This window comes from Pundamilia nyererei, unplaced genomic scaffold (assembly GCF_000239375.1).
Source record: "Pundamilia nyererei isolate P.nyererei 1_Seehausen unplaced genomic scaffold, PunNye1.0 scaffold00012, whole genome shotgun sequence".
NCBI classification, from domain to species: Eukaryota; Metazoa; Chordata; class Actinopteri; order Cichliformes; family Cichlidae; genus Pundamilia; species Pundamilia nyererei.
The window spans coordinates 3218805-3233397 of NW_005187413.1; the positions used below are offsets into that span (position 1 = coordinate 3218805).

Here is a 14593-nt window from a genome sequence, read left to right on the forward strand (position 1 = left end):
GAGTCAAAGGACATTTTGTGATCTGAGCTTTCTTGTTTAAATCTTTCAAATTTCATTGTGCTACATTTTTGTCAATAATGGGGCTAATTTATACGGTGAGTAACTATTATGTCTGATTAATTTATAGCACCCTGTCAGAAGTAGGCCGCTAATCTTGCCATCACATTAATTTCAAAATTGCGTTAACTGAGTGTCAGACAGGATTTTTTCTAAAAAAAGAAGTGAAAGTAGGTTATTCGCCTATTGAATTTCATGAGTGGCAGGTAAACGACAGCTATTTACAATAAAAATAGCAGGTGAGAATTGTTTGAGTCAACTGTGCCGATTTAATTATTCCAGTTACCATCGGCTCTTGTTTGTTTTTACAGACAAAAGGTATATTAAAAAAAGTACTAACTACCTCTGTCGGAAGGCTTAGGAAAAATGACTGGTTAGTTAACCTTTGGTCAGGTATCGCTTTATAAGACATGTCAAATTTGGAGTGTGGGGTTAATCTGTATTCTAATAGGGATTTTGTTCAGGTTAAGGTAAACGGAAACACACAAACAACATAAACAGAAACACTCGCGAGATTTGAGCTCTACAAGCGGGACTTTGCCGGTTGCTATGGAGACGTGTCCAGAGTTAACTAAACTGGTGTTCCTCAACTGCCTATATCATTTGAGCAGGGGTGTACGCCCACGTCAAAAAGTATTTTCACACCGCTGACGTTGTGTCATGTAAAATGTTCAGGAATAATTATCAGGTAAGCTTATTTTAACCGAATCAATTTAGCCCTTTATTTACTAAAATTCTTGCCCTGTGTATAAAAATACAATTTCCTCGGAGCTGATATGAGCTTCAGGCTGATGTAACATCGACTGCAGGCTAGCGAGAACTAGTTGTTTCTTGCAGGGTGGAGCTGTGGTTGAGATCTTCAGTGGACAAGGAAAAGACCCTGCGGCTAAATGGAAACTCTGCGGAGGGCCGTCAGCCATATATAAAGTTAGTTATTTATTTTTTTAGAGCTGTTTGTTTAACTTACTATTAGCTTATTACCAGTAACGTAATCACACTAACCTAGGCTTTATATCCTCTCAAAGACAAACTGGCACCTGCATATGAGGACTGAAACAATTGCATTTCTCTAAACATATATGCTACAGACTTATTCAGATAAAAAGCAAACAAACAAAACTAAATACACAAAAGAAATTTTGGATCTCAGAGAGCAGTTACACAACAGGTAGTCTTCTGGTCATAACACACGGAGACTGAGCAATTCCTCTTATGCATTATTTTCTCCCTTAGGAGTATAATAAAGAAGTCAAAGGATGTGTTTACTGTCTGGATGGAAGCAGCCAGACAGTCAAGATGCAAATGCCAGAGAATGGCAAAATGTCTCGTAAGTCTCTACTACTTTCATACAAGTGTGCAACTTGTTGTTTTGTTTAATTCTAAATATTAATAGTAACTCGTTCTTTTCGTTTGTTTGTTTTTTTCTTAGTTGGACTTCTCCAACGATTTTTGGTGCTTCAAGTCAATGTTTCTCACGGTCATGACTTTTCTGCTGAGCTTGTGTAAGTAGCGCAGAGATTGTTCTTATGGTACAAATGTTATGAATGTTAATTCAATTGACTGACTTCAACATTTCGGTATAAATCTTTAACATTCTGGCTGAAAAATGTATGCGAGCAGAAGTCTGTGAAGGTTCTTAGTCATCCAGGTCATCGTAGTCAAACACCTCGGATGAGAGGTGAAACGTCTTCAAGTAACTTAAAGAAGTCCAGACGCTTTTCTTTGCAAGCTCCTTTGACTATGCGAGCAGAACAAAATAACATTTTATGTACTCACTTAGAGTACTTGCTTATTGTAATGTACAGTGAAAAATGCTTTTCCAGTAATGTACAGTGTGACAAAGAAATAGTGATTGAATAACAATGGGCTCACAGTGAAAACAGCTTGTTTACATCTGGTAGGAAAAAACCCATCGAGCCACTTAGAAAACAAAGTGCCTCATTGACTGTTATGTAACAGCCTAAATAACCATTTATTATTAAGATATTGTTCAACAATTTGTCACAAAGAAGGCTTTTATCTTGTGTGCCACTATAAATTCTGAACAGCCACATTATTACAATGTAGAATGTGAATGTCAAGTGCTCGCTGTTTTTCTCCACAGTTTGCATTTAGTGGCTCTGATTGCATAATGCAATTGTGTGTTCATATATCGTCACTGCAGCATTTAGTCACTGAAAGAAGAATGCCACTCTACATTGTTTCATTATTTCAATCTTTATTCTATTTCAGTCTAATTTGGTAAATTCTATATTTACCCCAAAATATCTTTGGTAAACTGCAGCTTACAGTATGCAGTAGAAACTGCTGTTTGGATATCAAGAGCATCAGGGAGAGATATTGCCTCAAATGATTTTCTTACACTTACCTGCTTATTTACTCGCACACTATTTTAAGAATCAGTGAAAACATTGTGTGTCGTTGTTCTTCTTCAATTTGAGTATGTCATGACAGCTGATTTCACAGCGTGAGATAAAAGTGAAAACATCTTTAAGAGCTTACTCTAGAGACCAATAAAGCTTTTTGTTTTCACAGGTCATGATTTCTTAGTGGCACTACTGATGCTGGTGATAATTCATGTTCTACTTTGCTGTCTGTTAATCACAGGATAACTGATTCAGAGGGCCTAAAAAGAAGACTCCACTTATCAACAGTGCATAAAGAGGTGTCTGCCACACTTTTGCATGCAAAGATACCTTTTGTTGGACTGAAACGCAATGTTGTGAGTATCTTATTCATCTTTGACATTCCTTTAGTATTAAATTTGCTGTCAGCTGTTTGTTTGTTTGTTTGTTTTTTGTTTGTTTGTTTTTTTCCTTCTCCATGTTTCTTAGTAGGTATTGATCTTTATCTGTGTGTGGTGCTTTTAACTACAAATTCATATTGTATGTGTTGTCTCAGTGGTCAACATTATGCATCGACCTTGTATCACTGAGCGGTGAACTGTTCAAGGGATTTTTGACACTGGATGGCATCACGTTGTTCGCTACCTGCAAAGTCCGGAGAATCTTCACTGTAAGAACGGAGCATGCAGGAATGTCAGATGATGGTAAAGTAGTTGGTTGCTGGTTTCAAATTTTGAAGTTTTATCGACTTACCCAATACGCTACTCCAAATGTGTTTAATAAAGATACAGTACCTAAGTACTTGCCACAGAAGCAAGCCAGTGGTCTTTGTTCTTGTGGGTTTGTGTGAAATTATGTTTGTGTGTTTGGAGAGATAGAGAGACAAACAGTTGGCTGTTTTTCTGTGGCTGGCTGAGAACTCAGTGGTAGATTTTGTTCAAGGCTGATATGGCTCAGCAGTGATAACAGCTGCACATTACTGGCTGCCTACTGCACACCTACTCTATCTACCAAAAAGGGTGTCTCGGTCAGTTCGTATTTTTCAGCTGATCAAAGTGTTACTTTTGTGGTGTGATGTTATATATTGTAATAATGTGTTTGAGCTTATTTTATAGCTAATATTAGTGTGAGATTGTTACTTTTTCCAATCTAGACATGTTTCGCAGTGGAGCTGGTCTAATGGACTTAATCCCACGCAGTTGCCAGTTCCCACCAGATGTGAACCAAGTCATTCAGGTGTTCAACAGGGAAAATGTGCGAAAGACAGATTTGAGGACTGGTCTTTCTAACTCTGACTGTGGTACGTAAGATAAGACACAAACAAAAAACATTTTGAGAATTGTAATTTCATCAAAAGTAACCATAAAGCGTGCAAAGTGTAAACTGTCATTAAAATCATATATGAAGTAGCTGTTGCTTTGTTTAACAAAGACGATTTAGACTATTTGGAGTAGGACCCTTTGTTTTTGAGATTGGTAGTCTTTTCAGCAACAGTTTGGAGGAAGGAGTTTTATCTGGAAGGATAACAGTACCCCTTTGCACAAAGCCAGGTTTGTAAAGAAAAAGGCTTTATAAGTTAGGTGTGAAGTAATTTTTCTGCACAAAATCTGAGTTCAATGCCACTGAGCGCTGTTGGGATAAATTGGAGTGCAGACTCAAAGACAGGCCTTATCTTCAGCATCAGTGCCTGACTCCACCAACAATGTTGTGGATGAAATCCCTGCAGCTGGATTTAAAAATCCGTGCAAAGCTCTTGACCCCAGAGGAGATGTGATAGTTACTATAGCATAATAGTGGTGTGTTACAACATTTCAAATTAATGTAATGTTCACAGGGTGAACAGAATTTGTCAGATATGTCCTTTAGTGTAGGTCTTCTTTAATGGATCACAGCAGGTTCATAGCGTTGATTGTTTTGAGAGTAACATTGAGAGTACACAATATGAGCCACAGTCCACCCATGAACTTACTTATTTATACAGATGAATAGAAAACGGTTCACAAATGGTTACATGTAGAGAAAGTGTTTGCTACAAAGGCACTGTGATGATAATCACTTTGTTTTCCTGGAATGAAATTCCCGTGGTCTTCATTTTTGTGTTCATTTGTGCCTCACCTGTACTCAAGGAGCTGCAATTATCTCCTCATACAAAAAGACATGCACCAGTAATCCACTTCTGTCACCTTTGTGGCCTTTTTTATCAGTGCATATTTATTTGTTCTGACAGCTGTCTAAGTCATGTTGAGTCAACCAGCAGTGCCCATAGAAGAGAGCAGTAACCACGCACAAGAAATATCTTTTCATAATTAGCATCTGCATTATTAGCATAACATTCCTAATCATAATTAAAACGATTGCTATTAAAGTAGGCATCCAATTTTGACTTTGACAGAATTGCTGGGTGAATGCTGATCCTTCAATAGCCAAAGTGTCAGAAACTGTTAAAAGTAAGCTACAGCACTTTGTATCATGCAACAACAAACAAGCCCTGATTATCTCTGTGCTTCAGCAAAGACGTTCTCTTAATCCCAAAGACAAAAATTTCTCAGAAATTAAAGTCTGTTCTAAAAATATTTGTAGCTTATGCAGACATAGATCTTGTTGTAGTTCTTGCGGTTATATCACTCTTTTTCAAGTTTCAGGAGGAATGTACACATTCCAGCAGTAAAGTTCAATTAATTTAACTTGCTGTATCACACAGGGGCAACATCATCTCTTTCTCTTCTTAAATCCACCAAAGCTCTGCCTGTTTTTTATTGTAGTGTGTATGTATGTGTGTGTGTGTGTGTGTGTGTGTGCGTGTTTTGTGGAGAGCAAAGTATTTGCTCACTCTTCTGATGAGGCTTTACAAGAAAGTGTGTTTGGCTGTTAACATCAGCAGAGGTGGTCCTGATGAGTCCTGGCACAGATACAGCGGGGTCAAGTTGTCGCCATATCACATCTCCCACTGTAGCCCATTATTTTCACATGATGAAATGGAACAGATTGTTAGATTAAAGAAAAACATCCGTTATATCAGCTCAGCAGTAGAGTCAAATTTGTATCCAATCATTAATTTTCATTCCTCATAAAATATTTTGCCCATTAGACTCTAATTAAAATGCTAAGCATTAGTAAAGTGCATAGTATTTTCTTGATTGATTATGTTTGCAATATAGTTTAAGAAATTTAATAAAAAAAACATATTGCAGTATATAATCTACATAAAAGGGAACGTTCTAAAGATTTTTATTCACAGTTACAAAGGGACTTTAAGGGATCTTTTTAGTTTGAAAGAACACAGCTCTTTCCTCATCTTAATATGCTGGTCTGTGCCCTTCAAACTGAAATGGCCTTATGTATTAGCATAAGAGAACTAATCAATTCAGATCAATAACTAATGGGAATGCCTTACTTTTGTGCAGTTCCTACCACTGCCAGATCAACCTGTTATCGGAGAACCAGGCCCCAGGGCATTTTACACACAGCCTCAGGCTCCAGAGCCTCTGGACCACCTCTCCTAACTGGAAGAAAAAGCAAGGTAACATAAGATGGAGCTGAAAGAAATGTAGTCTCTGTTTTTCCTTTCCAAATTAGTAATCTAGCCAATCCTGTAAGAACCTACAGCATATCTCTCTGAATGATTTGTATGCCTGCCATAAATTGTATTTACTACAAAACAGAATAAATTTGTCTCTGAACTTGTATGTTTCCTTTGGTTACGTCCCACAGGGATCGAGTAGAATGAACCAAAAGGTTACTACAGAAAGTCAGAGCATTACCAACCAGAGTGAGAATTTATCACATGGAGAACCTTCCCACATTCTCAATGAGGGTAAATTTGACAGAGTACAGAGAGTGATTTATTGAGTCTGAATGCTATCTATGTTTGAACAAACCCTGTTCATCTTGCTATTTTATCACTCAAACACTTAGCATTGCTTGTTACAGACTTTATTTATCTATTATCTGTTTGTTTGTTTCTTTTTCTTTCTATTTCTTTGTACACTAGCTCAAGCTGAAGTTATGCTTTTCTGGGCTGCATGTACACCATTGTAACATATGTCTGTGTGGACTGGGAGTGTTGTGTATCTGCAGGAACCCATGCCACATTAAACAAGGTTTAGAAACTGAGGAAGAACCCAGGAAATGGGACTAGATAAATATTTAATTGTAAAATGATATTTAGGGGTTTTAACAGGGATTAAAAAAACACAGTTCTTTAACCCAAAAAGAAAAAAAGAGGCTGAAACCTGAAGAACAAAAATAGTCTTTGGAAAGAAGCCAAAAAAATATATTATTTTCACTTCCTCTGCTCATTTTTTTCTGTGCCGATGCTGAGCAGAATGATGATGGGTTATTAAACAGATACTACAAGCACTACTCCCCACACCCTCATTAGGTCATATTTTTTTAGATGTGTTTTTTTGGCATCACGCCTTAATTGAATAGCTGACAGCAAAGAAGGAAACAGAACATTGGGTGAGAGAGGGGTGTGATATACAACACACCCGCTGGCTGTAATCAAACCAGGGGCATTGCAGTTTTGCACTGTGACCTTTCAGTTACTGGGCAGATATGTTATTGTTGAATCTGTGCAGGTCTTGAGGACCACTTTATCTAATCTGCCAACAAAGGAAATGAAGAGTTCATTAGAGTTTAGGTTTGTGAAGCAAATTCACCTTATACTTGCTGATGTGAAGTGTTAGATATAGGCACAAAACAACTAATGCCTATTTTATGAACTTAAATTGTGGTCTGCAAAAACATTTTCATCATACTTTGAACTAAACATTGGTATAATGAAACTAACTGAAACAGATTTTACCACAAATCTTCAGTGCAAAACTAGCTGCCATTACCTCAGTACCTGTGAATGGTTTTTGACACTAAATCCTCAAAGAGTAAAAAGGTTTTAATATAATAGTGGGGTTTTAATATACTTGATTTCCAGTGCATCTTTGGCCTTAGAGCATAGATGGTTACTTTGCCTTTTCATTTCTTCTAGATACTAGACATCAGTAAATGCATCAGAATCAACAAACTAACAAAATAAGAGTCCTCTTTCTCAGAACATGCTCTTTCAAGCACCTAATAACAGCTTTTATGGCTGGTAATACAGCATTCTTTGAGCATGACAGAATGAAAAAAATGGGATGATTAAAATTCCCTAATTCAGCTGAACATAATGTAGCTGGAAATATTCTCCTCACTGAATGAATGTAAGAAGCTCAGTTACTGAAATGCCTTCATTAATAAGGATTTTCACGGTGCATAATCAATTCACAGATATGCTTCTGGCAAGCTCTAATAACATTGTTGTTTGACTGTTTTGTGTTATAAAGCTTTTGTAATGTTGAAAGTACATTATGTAGGAGCATCTGGCAGTTTACAGCCACATCCCCCTAAAAAAAGAGCAGTTGACAAGAAGGGATCTAAGAAGCTGAGAGTCATCAGTGCTGGAGGAGAAAAGCAAACATCATCAAGTAAGTTGTATGCACTGTATAAACTCACCAGCCACTTGGACCCCATTTTGCCTTCAGAACTGCCTTAATTCTTTGTGGTGTAGGTTCAACCAGTTACTGGAAACATTCCTCAGAGATTTTAGTCCATGATGACACGTAGCATCACACAGATGCTGCAGATTTGTAAATTCCACATCCATGATATAAATCTCCTGTTCTACCACATTCCAAAGGAGCTCTATTAGAGATATGAGCTTTGTGTCACATATGGCCACACTGTGGTTATAAAGGGATGGATGATCATCAGCAATATTTATGTAGGCTGTGATGTTCAAACAATGCTCAGTTGGTAATAGGGGGCCTTAATTCAAGGGATACCGGAGCCATGCTTTTTGGTAGTTTATGCCAAATTCTGATCCTACCATCCAAGTGTAGCAATAGAAAGCAAGACTTATCAGATCAGGCAGGGAATTTTCAGTCTTCTTTTTCCAATTTTGGTGAACCTATACAAGTTTTAGCTGCAATTTCCTGTTCATAGCTGGCAGAAGCAGAACCTGGTGTGGTCTTCTGATGCTGCTGTTGTCTGTCTGTTTTAAAGTCTGACATCTTGTGCGTTCAGAATTGTTCTTCTGCATACCTTGGTTTCGTTTATTTGAGCTTATTTCAGTTACTGTACTTTGCCTTCCTATCAGCTCAAAGCAGCCTGACCATTCTCCTCTGACCTCTGGAATCAACAAGGCATTCCCACCCAGAGAGCTGCCTGCTTGGTGGATATTTGATCTTTTTCAGACAATTCTCTGCAAACTCTAGAGATGGTTGTGTGGGAAAATCCCAGCAGATCAACAGTTTCTAAAATACTCTAGCTCGTCTGGCACCAACAGGCATTCCATGTTCAGAGACACTGAAATCATTTTCTTTCCCCATTTTAATGTTTTATTTGAACATTTCATTTGCATGTCATCCTAACCATTTCTGTTGGCTATTAGTGATTACCTGATTTAATATTTTCATTAATGAGCTGGTGTGCCTAATAAAGTGGCAGTTGAGTGTATATTCTATGTGTGTTGTGGTGGGCTAAAGGTGTACTATTCTTTTATATTATTAGGTGTTTCAGTTATGGTTAACATCTCCTTGGGATGCTGTACCTCAGCACCATAGAGGGAATAGTGAAAGCTGGGAAAGCTGCAGTCCTTCATCCAGCAGGCAGGAGAGCAAGCACCAGCCTCTGACCCTAGCAGAAAAGTCAGAACATGTAGCCGATGAGGCTTAAAGCAGCCGTAAATAGACACCTGGAAGATGTGTGGTATTAGTAAAAGTTAAGCACGACAGCAAGAGATGGGAACACGAGACAAACTAGAGCAATGTACATGCTGGGTGATTTTGATGACTGCTTTGCATGTTATGATTTTAATAAGCACCTTGTTTATGCTTGAGAAAAACAATATGTGTTCCCACTCTTACTTTTTAAACTGGATTGTTGAAGTGTTGCATGAATTTTAAAAGATCTCATTCTACATTGGACACAAGCTTTTCCCCCCTTTTTAATTTTGCATAACCTGTGTCAAGGCCACTTGTGGGATCCCTCCCCCACAAACTCTCCCCGCACTGCTACCCCACACACACACGGACACACCTATACCCACATTGTCCTTGTGAAGTGAGTGCATGTGTTCCGAAAGCTCAATTATGGATGTTTCTCCAGCAGTAAGCTCCTTTGCTGCAGCCCTGCCCACAGACGGAAAGCAGTTAGTTCATTAATGGTAATGTGGCGCATTAAATAAAAGTCAGAGGGACATCTCCTGGGCACAGGGTTTGCCACACAGTGGGCAATTAGAGAAAGTGATTATACTGTCGAGAGATTCAAATGTGCTCACTCATTCAAATTTAGGTGCCCCTTTCTGTGATCTCAGGCTTATCTCGCAGTATAAGGATTCATTGTTTCTCGCATACCAACAGAAGTGGATGCAGCATTCATTAAAGGCTAAAACAAGCTTTTATTCTCTTTGCTATGTATATACATATATGTATATAAAGTTGGCATAGGTGACATTTCATCAGTGACAAATTAGCAGTAAAATGGTTTTCTTACTACTGATGTTTTTCTTCTTTCTTTGTCTATAACGTTTCACTGTACCTAATTAACCTAGCAGGGTTGTTAATAAGCAATACAAACATGTCGGTGCAGGATAACTTCATTAATGCTTATTTTGCCAGGTTGTTGAATGATTTGCAACCCTATTATATCGTTATTATGAATTTCGTGTGCACATATTCAAATCAAATTAGAATGACAGTAACCGTATGATTAAAAAGTAATAAAACAGTGATTTATTGCTCATTGTAATTTGACTCCATGTCTAATTGTTTACATGCGTTGTGAAAGACATACTTGGGAATTTGTACATTTACAACTCTTAATAACATTTCCTTGCAAGTATTCTTTTGTTACTTGATCTTATTTTATCATCTTTCATTTAGATGAGTGTCACACTCCTGCAAAGGAAAGTTCAGCACTCATGGTCACAGAGTCTCAACTGTGCTCTGTGCAGCAAGGTTTGCCTTCTGACCTGAAGGTCTGGAACAGCTGGGAGAGTAATGAAGGGTCTGAGCCTCAGCTCACTCTGCAAAAGGAGGTGTTCACTTTCTCATCCCAGCCTCACTCACCCAAACGAGGACAAGGCCAGGGTGACCAGGAGAAGATGGAGATGGGAGATCATCAGGTTCACAGCAAGATTGGGAGGCGGTATGATGTCCAGCCCGAGGATGACTTTATTGGCAGTGAAAGTGATGAGGTATGTTAAGGGAGAGACACAAGCACACTGTTCTTTGAGTTCACACACACACACAAAGTGCCCCTGTCTTGCGGGGACACTTAATGATTATCTGTCAAGCAAAAACTGCTTTATATTACATGCACTACTAGTTTGACATGGAGTAGAAATGAAAAACTATGTCTAATTCACTAAGAAATCCTTCAAAATGCCCAAAGTTTGATTTATCTCCGTTTAATCAGAGTAAGTTTGAAGTACTAGCTTTAATTTCACTTTAAATTTTTTGGTGAGTAGTATTTCATATTGCACATTTCATATTATGCATCAAATTTTCACTTGAAAGGTCAGTGTGGTTATTTATCATCAGATAATTTATTAATGGCTCTGAGACTTGTAACAAAAAGCGATGATTTTCTTTATGCTTAGCAAGGAGATTAAACTATGATCACAAAGAATGATCTTCAAAGACATGCTAATTACTTTTACTCATTTAAAACTTTATAATAAATCTTATAATTCAGAATTAATATCCTTGTTGTGATTCTACAGGAGACAACTCAAATGCAGAACACTGCGCCAGGATTAATACAAAAGCTGAGGCTTTATTGACTGGCAATAAAACATGTCATGTACTTGGTAAAACAAAATAGGAATCCAGAAAGGGGCATAAGAAAAATAGAGACAAAAAATGAAGGAGGGACAGGCCAAAGTATACACAGAGATCCAATAAGAAAACAAAATTCAGGTGGAATCGGTGTTGGGAAGACAAAGACAGAATGTAAAGTTACAGGAAACAAAGAGGAAAATCAATTACCAAAAAAATATGAAGCAAACCCCAGAAATGAACAGGAAACTAACACACATACAAATCCGAGGAGATATGTTGAATCAATTACATTATGTAAAGTTAAATTCAAGGTTTTATTCACGCTAGGCTGTACCAGTTCCTTTAACAAATATGATCACTGCTACTGTGTGAGGAGCGCATATTGTCTGTCCAAGATGTGGGCATATGTTTTCTGCCCAAGCATGAAACTCAAACACCCATTGCCTCTGAGAAAGTCAATGCATTAAGTAATTTATAAATCTGTAAGGCATGTGAGAGAATAGTGTGTCGCCGCTCAAAAAAACAAAACAAAACCCTGTCCAAATTAAGACACAAAATGCATAAAATTGTGAACCTCATTGTGCTCACAAGAGTGCTTTTCAAAAGCGTGTGTGCATGAAATGGGGAGAAAGCTTATTGAGATGCTGAGACAAATTGATGCGTGCTCAGGCCTGGATCATAAAGCACAGTGTGAGTGCAGTCCAGCAGACAAGGGGGAAGGGAGTACAGTTGTGCATGGGCACAGTACAAGACAACCATGTTTAGTGTGAACAGCACATCTTAAGAAACACAAGGCCAGTGATCTTACAATATCAAACTCAACACTCTTTTTGTTTTATGGCAGTTTTAAATTAATGCATTATATCTACAAGGTTAGCAACTACATTGAATAAAAAAATATTAATAGTGCATGTTATGATTTTGTATTTTGTATTGTAAGAGCTTCTCCTAAGGCTCACATTTATCACTGACATTGTGTACAGATCTAGATGTACATGTTGAAACTGAAGAGCCAGGGTTATTGTATTGGGAAAACAGTAAAACAGATTGGTTTCAAAAAATGAATCTTTTATAGTGACCTTTGTAAATTGTATGTATAACCTTTCTTCCATAAAGCTCTTTCCAGGTTGAACATTTCTTTAGAATTTGCATGAAATATTGGTTTGGAGAATGGTTTTATAACTACTTTCACCTCTGTCAAAAGAGCACAGCCATTTCAACTTCCTTGGCTGCCAATTTATAGTGTTTGTTAAATAATCTAATAAAGGGCCTATCAGAACACATATAAAGAATAAAAGAATACTGTAGGGATTTATTGCCTCAGCATTGGGCATTGTATAGTTAGTGCAGCATGCTTTTTCTGTTGTTGTTTCTTTTCTTTTTTTTTTTTTAAAGACCTCAGTACCCTGCTGTCCAAACCAGAACAATGTGTGTGAACACTAGACTGATTGAAAAAGTACCTATAAGGTGAATTGTAAAACTTTTCTTGTTTACTACTTTTTTTCTTTATCTTTGCTCTTTTTCCAAAAGGCATTGCTTTGTCTCAATATTATTTCTATCTCTGCCACCGTGCTTTGGGGGAACTGAGTTTTCAGTAATTGTGTTTAACCGTTAAGGTTGACATCTACATACAAAGAAAAAAGGAAATTATAACAATTCACATATAGTAATGTCACTTCTTAATACAGAGTTTGTAATCTGTTTGCATTAAAATGCTATTTTGGGGGATTTATAATAGCGCTATAATAAAAGGTTAGCAATGTAAAGGCATGAAGACATTTATTTTTGTGGCTGGCCTCATTGCACATGCATTTTCAGGAGTTTCTTTTTCAGAGTAGAAACATTTGGGAAGGGAGAATTGAGAAATCAGTCTTACAGCTGTAATTTACTGAGGTTTGCGGTAGGCAGTTTACTGCTGTGTGTGCCATTGTTTCATACTGAAAGAAAATCATCTTTTAACTCATTTGCGCTTGACATAGCTGCCAACACTCTTATTTGAACAATCCCTTTAACGCCACAGTGGCACAGCTGCCTGCCAGAGTTTTCGGTCTGTCCTATAGGTCGTCACTCAAGTCCTCACCTCGATAGCTTACCTTTTTCTGAGCTGTTCTTTTCTTCTTTTCTGTTACATATTGTGTTTGTTACGTAACACTGAAAGTATCTGTCAAAACAGCTGTTATTGGACCTCAGGCTGTTGTTAAACTTGTTAGAATAATGCCATTTACTGTAACTCTGGATTTTGTAGAGGCATTCGACTCACAGATTGAGACTGAGTGTTGTCCACAGCTGGGTATGTATCTGATTTTTTTTTTCCTTTGAGTTCAGTAAAATACCTGCAATATCACGCAGCATTCAGAAAAAAGGGGTGTGTATTTTTGCACATGTGGCACAGCAGTAGCTTTATTGGATCGCTCTGGATCTAATGGTAAATAATGTTTGGCGTTCTTCTACACCACTACACAGCTGTTACACACAGATTACATGGTTTTGCCCTCCATCACATGTTTCAGGATTCATCCAGAGCGTCTGCCCCGATCCACCAAGTCCCCACTCAGTGTCTGACTAAAGATTTCACCATTGCCTTAGAGCAAATCGATTTTCCCTCTGTGGCCTCTCCCTAGTCTGAATTACCATGGGAAAAACACATATATAAAACCTAGACTTATACAATATTGTTTCCATCACAACAGAGGCAACAAGCTATGCCTCTGTTGTTAGTTGTTCTTTATTTGCGACCGGTCAATTTGGGCTGCTTTTGTTAAATGGTGTTGGTGATTACTGAAATAAACTGACTACGTTTGTGTTTAGAAATTGGAGAATTGTTAGTGGATCACCCTTAGAACTTTCTGCTTCCATCTGTTTTTTCTAGTCCAATTACAGCATCATACTAATTTGCCCTTCTTTGTACCTCTTAACGGTAATCAGCTGCTTTCACTCAGCTGAAAGCCGTTTAAAACCAGTAACAGAAAGAACTTTTATGTTTTCATTCTCCCCACCTACGACTTTTTGTTTTCTGGTCAGTAACTATTATTCCTCATAATGAAAAAGCTGCTATAAATGCAAAAGAAACCAGAACTTCATTTCTGTCAACAACAAGAGAGACCCATACCTGTTTAAAGGGTGACTGTTATAGAACATCTCACTGTTTTCATAATGCTGTTAATACAGCTTTTATACAGTAACAATAACAATGCTTATGTGACATGACTAATTAATGACAGAATCAATTTCATAAAGACCAATGGAGCTTGGTGCAAGCTTGCGTGTCAAGGACATCAAGGATCCTTGCTGCTACTACTGCACATTCACCCAGTGTATATATATATATACACACACACACACACACATATATATACACACACACACACA

General features: G+C 37.7%; 1 protein-coding gene across 8 annotated transcripts in view; it reads left to right on the forward strand.

Annotated features, from left to right (window-relative positions):
• The first annotated feature begins 607 nt into the window (after positions 1-607).
• cfap20dc (CFAP20 domain containing) overlaps positions 608-14593 on the forward strand; it is a 38297-nt gene continuing 24311 nt past the window's right edge. For 5 of the 8 annotated variants that reach the window (XM_013908668.1, XM_013908666.1, XM_013908672.1 and 2 more), the window contains exons 1-11: positions 608-745; positions 895-984; positions 1291-1384; positions 1487-1559; positions 2665-2779; positions 2959-3106; positions 3556-3702; positions 5807-5922; positions 6114-6216; positions 7727-7867; positions 10325-10638. In XM_013908668.1, the coding sequence (XP_013764122.1) occupies positions 725-745; positions 895-984; positions 1291-1384; positions 1487-1559; positions 2665-2779; positions 2959-3106; positions 3556-3702; positions 5807-5922; positions 6114-6216; positions 7727-7867; positions 10325-10638 (1362 nt within the window). In that variant the 5' untranslated portion in view covers positions 608-724. The remainder of the gene's footprint in view (positions 746-894; positions 985-1290; positions 1385-1486; positions 1560-2664; positions 2780-2958; positions 3107-3555; positions 3703-5806; positions 5923-6113; positions 6217-7726; positions 7868-10324; positions 10639-14593) is intronic. The other 3 variants (XM_013908667.1, XM_005724749.1, XM_013908669.1) reach the window with 3 other exon arrangements.